This window comes from Cherax quadricarinatus, chromosome 47, assembly GCF_038502225.1.
Source record: "Cherax quadricarinatus isolate ZL_2023a chromosome 47, ASM3850222v1, whole genome shotgun sequence".
Classification (NCBI taxonomy): domain Eukaryota; kingdom Metazoa; phylum Arthropoda; class Malacostraca; order Decapoda; family Parastacidae; genus Cherax; species Cherax quadricarinatus.
This window is the reverse complement of record NC_091338.1, coordinates 25,492,029-25,501,242: the sequence shown is the minus strand read 5'-3', so window position 1 is coordinate 25,501,242 and position 9,214 is coordinate 25,492,029. Positions and strand designations below refer to the sequence as shown.

The following is a 9,214-nucleotide window of genomic DNA, read 5'->3' as shown; positions in this document are numbered from 1 at the left end:
AGTGCAAAGGTTTGCAACAAGGCTAGTCCCAAAGCTACGGGGATTGTCCTACGAAGAAACGTTGAGGGAAATCGGCCTGACGACACTGGAGGCCAGGAGGGTCAGGGGAGACATGATAACGACATGTAAAATACTGCGTGGAATAGATGAGGTGGACAAAGACGGGAAGTTCCAGAGATGGGACACAGACACAAGAGGTCACAATTGGAAGTTGAAGACTCAGATGAATCAAAGGGATGTTAGGAAGTATTTCTTCAGTCATAGAGTAGTCAAGCCGTGGAATAGCCTAGAAAGTGAAGTAGTGGAGGCGGGAACCATACATAGTTTTAAGGCGAGGTATGATAGAGCTCATGGAGCAGGGAGAGAGAGGACCTAGTAGCAATCAGCGAAGAGGCGGGGCCAGGAGCTATGACTCGACCCCTGCAACCACAAATAGATGAGTACACACACACACACACACACACACACACACACACACCTACACACCTACACACACACAACAGGCCTAGTGTCTAATCAACATGTGCCTAGGACAAAATGGTAACTAACACACACACACACACACACACACACACACACACACACACACACACACACACACACACACACACACACACACACCTACACACCTACACACCTACACACCTACACACCTACACACCTACACCTACACACCTACAACAGGCCTAGTGTCTAATCGACATGTGCCTAGGACAAAATGGTAACAAAATGGTAACTAACACATACACACACATATACGCACAGACATACAGACACACACACACACACACGCACACACACACACACACACACACACACACACACACACACACACACACACACACACACACACATACACACACACATACACGTGCACACACACACACACAAACACACAACAAAATGCAAGGAGGCAGAGGAGAGGTTTGTTCCCAAGGGAAACAGAAATACATGTAATGGGAAGACCAGAACAAGTCCTTGGTTCACCCAAAGGTGTAGCGAGGCTAAAACTAGGTGTACTAGAGAATGGAGAAGGTAAAGAAGACAAATGACCCAGGAAAATAAGGAGGTCAGCAGAAGCGCCAGAAACGAATATGTACAGATAAAATGGGAGGCTCAGCTGCAATACGAAAATGACAGCATCGAAAGTTAAGTCTGACACGAAGCTGTTGTATAGCCACAACAGGAGGAAAACAACAGTCAAGGACCTGATAATCAGACTGAAGAAGGATGATGGGGAGTTCACAAGAAACGACCAAGATGTATGTGAGGAGCTCAACACGAGATTTAAAGAAGTATTTACAGTGGAAACCGGTAGGACTCCAGGAAATCAGAACAGGGATGTACACCAACAAGTACTGGATGAGGTACACATAACTGAGGAGCAGAGATGCTGTGTGTGCCATTAACAAAGATCTTCAACACATCCATTGAAACTGGGCAACTCCCTGAGGTATGGAAGATGGCAAATATAATCCCAATTTTTAAAAAAGAAGACAGACAAAAGACATTATACTACAGACCTGTGTCACTAATGTGTATAGTATGCAAAGCCATGGAGAAGATCGTCAGGAGGAGAGTGGTGGAGCACCTGGAAAGAAACAAGTGTATAATCGACAACCAGCATGGTTTCAGGGAAGGAAAATCCTGTGCCACAAACCTACTGGAGCTTTGTGACGAGGTGACAGAAGTAAGCCAAAAGAAAGAGGTGCGGAGGCAACAACGGGTCATGGTACGTGACGAGGTGTCAGAGTGGGCGCCTGTGATGAGCGGGCCTGCTGCAGTGTTCCTCATTTCTTATGAGTCGGGTGTCGTCGCGCGTCAGGTGTTGCTTTGTTGTGGGATGTGATGTTGAGGTGGTGAGGTGTGGTGTACCTTCCTTTGATGTTTTACTTTTATAGTTCCTTGATAATGTGAGAAGACACGAAAGTACTTGGAATTTCACTATCCTTTCAGAGTGGTTGTTTTGCATATTCTGAAATCACCTGTATATATATATATATATATATATATATATATATATATATATATATATATATATATATATATATATATATATATATGCAAAACAACCACTCTGAAAGGATAGAGAAATTCCAAGCGCTTTCGTGACTACTCACATTATCAAGGAACTATTAAAGTGAAGCATCCAAGGACTCTGGTGGCCTGGTGGTTAACGCTCTCGCTTCACACGGCGAGGGCCTGGGTTCGATTCCCAGCCAGAGTAGAAACATTGGACGTGTTTCTTTCCACCTGTTGTCTATGTTCCCCATCAGTAAAATGGGTACCTGGGTGTTAGTCGACTGGTGTGGGTCGCATCCTGGGACACTGACCTAAGGAGGCCTGGTCACAGACCGGGCCGCGGGGGCGTTGACCCCCGGAACTCACTCCAGGTAAAAGGAAGCTATATAAGGGGTCCGGCCAGCACCTCACTATCAGATCCCACAACGGTTAAACACGTGACGCGCGGCGAGCCAACTTGTTTAACCGTTGTGGGATCTGATAGTGAGGTGCTGGCCGGACCCCTTATATAGCTTCCTTGGATGCTTCACTTTCATAGTTCCTTGATAATGTGAGTAGTCACGAAAGCGCTTGGAATTTCTCTATTCTTTCAGAGTGGTTGTTTTGCATATTTTGAAATCACCTGTTTACTGTGATCTTATTGCATATATATATATATATATATATATATATATATATATATATATATATATATATATATATATATATATATATATATTGTCTTCTCCTACCACCCCCCTAAATACTATATTCTATGAGAACTTTATTTATAGAAAAAATACATTGACAACAAAATGGGGAATAGAATAACATAAATAACATCTCAGAGACTACTATATATACACATGTCGTGCCGAATAGGTAAAATTGGTCAATTAGCAAGAACTCATTTAAAATTCAGTTCTTTCTAAAAAAATTATTATTCATTTAAAGATACATTTTTTGATTCATGTTAATGTAAAAATGAATAATTTTGTACCAAAAGAACCTAAGAAAACTTATCTAACATTATTATAACAAGCCTAATTTAATTTAACCTAATCCCACTAAATATATTTTAGAAAAGTTTACAAATGATTTTTACGAAATTATTGCATACACATATTTGCTTATTCGGCAGGACATATATATACTCAACTAAACGGACGTGGAAACTTAGTCAAACAGAGGAGGAAGCTGAACACAACAGAAACAGTCTTTGACCGACGTAGTTGTTAAGCTTAAACAAGAAAAAAAAAAAAAGGTTAGTAGACAGACAACAAAACTGTACTAGACAGTTGTTTTTACAAAGCGATATAGACATGTAAACAACATTAAAAAGACGTGGATGCTTGAAAACTGAGATAAAAAGACATAATAACTGAGCGTAAAAGAATGAACCCAGAGATCTTGAAATTCAGATAGACATACATAAAAAGTGAACTGGAGGGACGAGGAAAATGAGACAGACATAACCTTAAAAATGAGAGAGACAGATCTAAATGTGAGCAAGACAAACCTGTAAACTGAGCTAGAGAAATTTGGAAACTGGGCAAGACAGACCTTGAAACTGGACTAGAAAGACCTGAAAACTGAACTAGAAAGGCCTGAAAACTGAACTAGAAAGGCCTGAAAATTGGACTAGAAAAACCTGAAAACATAACTAGAAAGACCTGAAAACTGAACTAGAAAGACCTGAAAACTGAACTAGAAAGACCTGAAAACTGAATTAGAAAGACCTGTAAAGTGGACTAAAAAGACCTGAAAACATAACTAGAAAGACCTGAAAAATGAACTAGAAAGACTTGAAAACTGAACTAGAAAGGATTGAAAACCGAACTAGAAAATCCTGAAAACTAAACCAGAAAGACCTGAAAACTGAGCTAGAAAGACCTGAAAACCTAACTAGAAATACCTGAAAACTGAACTAGAAAGACCTGAAAATTGAACTAGAAAGACCTGAAAAACTGAACTATTAAGACCTGAAAACTGGACTAGAAAGACCTGAAAACATAACTAGAAAGACCTGAAAACTGAACTAGAAAGACCTGAAAACATAACTAGAAAGACCTGAAAACTGAACTAGAAAGACCTGAAAAACTGAACTATTAAGACCTGAAAACTGAACTAGAAAGACCTGAAAACATAACTAGAAAGATCTGAAAATTGAACTAGAAAGACCTGAAAACTAAACTAGAAATACCTGAAAACTGAACTAGAAAGACCTGAAAGCTGAACTAGAAAGACCTGAAAACTGAACTAGAAAGACCTGAAAACTGGACTAGAAAGACCTAAAAACATAACTAAAAAGACCTGAAAACTGGACTAGAAAGACTGAAAACTGAACTAGAAAGACCTGAAAACATAACTAGAAAGACCTGAAAACTGAACTAGAAAGACCTGAAAACTGGACTAGGAAAACCTGAAAACTGGACCAGAAAGTCCTAAAAACATAACTAGATAGATCTGAAAATTGAACTAGAAAGACCTGAAAACTAAACTAGAAATACCTGAAAACTGAACTAGAAAGACCTGAAAGCTGAACTAGAAAGACCTGAAAACTGAACTAGAAAGACCTGAAAACTGGACTAGAAAGACCTAAAAACATAACTAAAAAGACCTGAAAATGGACTAGAAAGACTGAAAACTGAACTAGAAAGACCTGAAAACATAACTAGAAAGACCTGAAAATTGAACTAGAAAGACCTGAAAACTAAACTAGAAATACCTGAAAACTGAACTAGAAAGACCTGAAAGCTGAACTAGAAAGACCTGAAAACTGAACTAGAAAGACCTGAAAACTGGACTAGAAAGACCTAAAAACATAACTAAAAAGACCTGAAAACTGGACTAGAAAGACCTGAAAACTGGACTAGAAAGACCTGAAAACATAACTAGAAAGACCTGAAAACTGAACTAGAAAGACCTGAAAACTGAACTTGAAAGACCTGAAAACTGAATTAGAAAGACCTGTAAACTGGACTAGAAAGACCTGAAAACATAACTAGAAAGACCTGAAAAGTGAACTAGAAAGACCTGAAAACTGTACTAGAAAGGATTGAAAACCGAACTAGAAAATCCTGAAAACTAAACCAGAAAGACCTGAAAACTGAACTAGAAAGACCTGAAAACATAACTAGAAAGACCTGAAAACTGAACTAGAAAGACCTGAAAAACTGAACTATTAAGACCTGAAAACTGAACTAGAAAGACCTGAAAACATAACTAGAAAGATCTGAAAAATTGAGCCAGAAAGACCTGAAAACTGAACTAGAAAGACCTGAAAACTGAACTAGAAAGACCTGCAAGCTGAACTAGAAAGACCTGAAAACTGGTCTAGAAAGACCTGAAAACTGGACTAGAAAGACCTAAAAACATAAGTAAAAAGACCTGAAAACTGGACTAGAAAGACTGAAAACTGAACTAGAAAGACCTGAAAACATAACTAGAAAGACCTGAAAACTGAACTAGAAAGACCTGAAAACTGGACTAGAAAGACCTGAAAACTGGACCAGAAAGACCTAAAAACATATCTAGATAGACCTGAAAACTTGGCTAGAAAGACCTGAAAACTGGACTAGAAAGACCTGAAAACATAACTAGAAAGACCTGAAAACTGAACTAGAAAGACCTGAAAACTGAACTAGAAAGACCTGAAAACTTAACTAGAAAGACTTGAAAACTGAATTAGAAAGACCTGTAAACTGGACTAGAAAGACCTGAAAACATAACTAGAAAGACCTGAAAAGTGAACTAGAAAGACCTGAAAACTGAACTAGAAAGGATTGAAAACCGAACTAGAAAAACCTGAAAACTAAACCAGAAAGAATTGAAAACTGAACTAGAAAGATCTAATAACTGAGTTAGACTCGACCAGGAAACAGAGGAAGCGGGACTTAGACAAACCTGAGAGCTGCTAATTATATAGCCAAAGCATGACGACAGATTATGATCAAAAATTATGGAAGCAGTTGACCTTCACTCCTGCACGCCTCACTTGCACAGCTGTAGGACATTCTGAAATAGCGAAAAAAGTTTTACGTAGCTATGACCAGATACCGGTTCATGAAGGTTGCATAAAGTTGATAACTCGCTCCGTAATTGGCTTGTCTTCCCGCCAGGCTTCTCCATTCCGGACCTGACGCAGCGTGACGGTCGCAGAGGCTCCACGGCCGAGGCATACATTAGGCCCGCAGCTGCTCGTCCTAACCTTCACGTCGCTATGAACGCCCACGTTACCCAGGTACCATGTATACTACACACATAAATATATAATATAATTCTGAAAGTCTTGATAAAGCTGCCCGGAGCAATATATCGTCTTTACTAGAGATTTGCTTAGCACTGTATTTCTTACATCGCCCTGGAATATTGCTAATGTAGATTCTGCGGACTAGACCTTCAGACAAGGCTCAATGACCAATTCACCAAGCTGTGTTATCATACAGAGTTGCTACCATAGACCCAGCGGATGAGGAGAGTGTCCATCTAATTTGTTTTAACACTTACAAATAAACAAACCAATTTTATTTCTTTGTGCAGTATAAAAATGTAGTTTTCCATGTAATAAAATATTATAAAATACAAAGCCAGCAGCATGTATGTGCATTTCGTAAGCCACTTGGTAGCTTACGTTAAGCTGAGGAACCGTAAATTTAAACTTGCCTCAAAAATTTCAGATTAAAATACTAACACACACACACACACACACACACACACACACACACACACACACACACACACACACACACACACACACACACACATACACACACAAACACACACACACACACACACACACACACACACACACATACGCACACACACACACACACACACACACACACACACACACACACACACACACACACACACACACACACACACACACACACACACACACACACACACAAACCTAACCTAACAAAACACATTAGCTTATAAATCCACCCACCACACACACAATTTTACGATAAGCTGAAGCAGTAGAACATCCCAACAGGATAAAAACAAAATGGGGTCTCAAAAGGGAGGACGTAAAGGCAAGGGAACCGATGGTGGCTGGTCGGAAAAGGAAGAATGGGTAGAACGGCTCGAGAACAAAATGGAACAACAATGGGAGAAAAGGTTAAACGAGCTTTGCAATAACATGTTAGAGCAAATATCTGCAGAGAGCAAGAAGTGGGAATCACGAGCTGTAGTAACTGAGGCAAAGATACAGAGATTGGAGGAAGAAATGGATGTGCTGAAGAAGGATCTAAAGATGAGGTCCGAAAGGAGCAAGATGGCTGAAATGGGAACATCAGCAGACAGTGAGGGGACTGAAGGAGGGGATGGATTTAAGCAGTCTTTTGCTGCAGTAATTTCAGGCCATCATGGTGTCTGGGAGATGATTAGGGAAACAGCAAAGGAGATGCTTAAATCAGATCCAGAGATACAGAGGGAAAAGAAATGGGAAGAGGAGAGGGGGAGGTCAATAATTATTCATGGGCTTCAGGAGGCTGAAGGGCAGATCTATGATGAAAGAAAGCATTGGGAGAAAACAGAGATTAAGAACATCATTGCAATAACAGGAGAGAGGGACATGTCTCAGCTAGAAAATTTTCACAAACTTGAGGGGTATTCGAGGGAAAAAAATCCACCAATCAGATTAACATTCAAGACAGATGTGGTAAGGAACAGGATTCCACAACAGAAACCACTGTTAAAGGACTCTCCAGATTATCAAAAAGTGTTCCTCAATCGAGACAGAACACGAAAGGAAAGGGAACAACTGAAAGTGAGAGCAAGACAGAACCAGTGGAAGGAAAGAGAGATACAACAGGCAACGACAGACAGGAAAACTTTGGGGGAACATCAAACACAAATGCTTACAGAAACCTCTCAACCCGTCACCACATATCAACCAAACACAGTAAACAGAAACGAACCTCACTCCATAGCCACCATCCCCCTAAGCACTAATTCCACAATCACGGCAGCCTCCCATAATATTGTGCCTTACCTCCCACCCTCCCAGCCTGCACTTTCCTCTTCCATCTCCCAAAATATAGTAATGGGAAGGAAGCTAAAGGTATGGTACACCAATGCAGATGGAATAACAAATAAGAGTGAAGAATGGCAAGAACGCATCATTGATGCATCACCTGATATCATAGCACTAACAGAGACAAAACTTACAGGGATGATAACAGATGCAATTTTTCCACCTGGATATCAGATTATGAGGAAAGAGAGAGAAAACAGAGGAGGGGGAGGAGTAGCATTGCTCATAAAAAAACCAGTGGAGTTTTGAGATGGGAGGAATGAAAATAAGGGAAACAGACTGCTTCATTGTAGGAACACTTCAGACTGGTGGTCCAAAGGTGATGATAGCAGTGATGTATAACCCACCACTTAACAGCAGGAGAACAAGAGAAGAGTATGATGTGCGCAATAGGGCAATGGTGGATACACTAGCTGAGGTGGCCAGGAGGGCTCATATGGGTAGGACAAAATTGCTTATAATGGGGGATTTCAATCATAAAGAGATTGACTGGGAAAACCTAGAGCCACATGGGGGACCAGAAACATGGAGGGCTAAGATGTTGGAGACTGTATTGGAGAACTTCATGCATCAACATGTAAGGGATACAACCAGAGAGAGAGGAGAGGATGTTGCAGCAAGGCTGGATCTCATATTCACCTTGAATAGTTCAGACATAAGGGATATCACCCATGAAAGACCCCATGGCGCTAGTGATCATGATGTCCTGAGTTTTGAATATCTTGTCGAGTTAACAGTGGAGAATGCAGCAGCACGAGAACAAAGAGAGAAACCAAACTTCAAAAAAGGGGACTACATAGGAATGAGAAGATTCCTGCATGAAGTGCAGTGGGAAAGAGAACTAGATAGAAAGACAGTAAATGAAATGATGGAAATAGTGACCACTAAGTGCAGGGAGGCAGAGGAAAGGTTCATACCAAAGGGAAACAGAAAAAATGGTAAGACCAGAGTGAGCCCATGGTTTAATTGGAGGTGTAAAGAGGCCAAAGCCAAGTGTGCTAGAGCATGGAAAAGGTATAGAAGGCAAAGGACTCAAGAAAACAAGGAGCTGAGCAGAAGAACCAGAAACGAATATGCAAGTATAAGGAGAGAGGCCCAGAGGCAATACGAGAACGACATAGCATCAAAAGCCAAATCTGAACCAAAGTTGTTATACAATCACATTAG

At 40.4% G+C, this 9,214-nt stretch overlaps 1 protein-coding gene across 1 annotated transcript in view; it reads left to right on the top strand.

Moving 5' to 3' along the window:
* Positions 1-9,214, top strand: part of LOC128696597 (glucose dehydrogenase [FAD, quinone]-like) — a 174,605-nt gene that overhangs the window by 92,402 nt on the left and 72,989 nt on the right. The window contains exon 7 of the mRNA XM_070094643.1: positions 6,123-6,244. Coding sequence (XP_069950744.1) covers positions 6,123-6,244 — 122 coding nt within the window. The remainder of the gene's footprint in view (positions 1-6,122; positions 6,245-9,214) is intronic.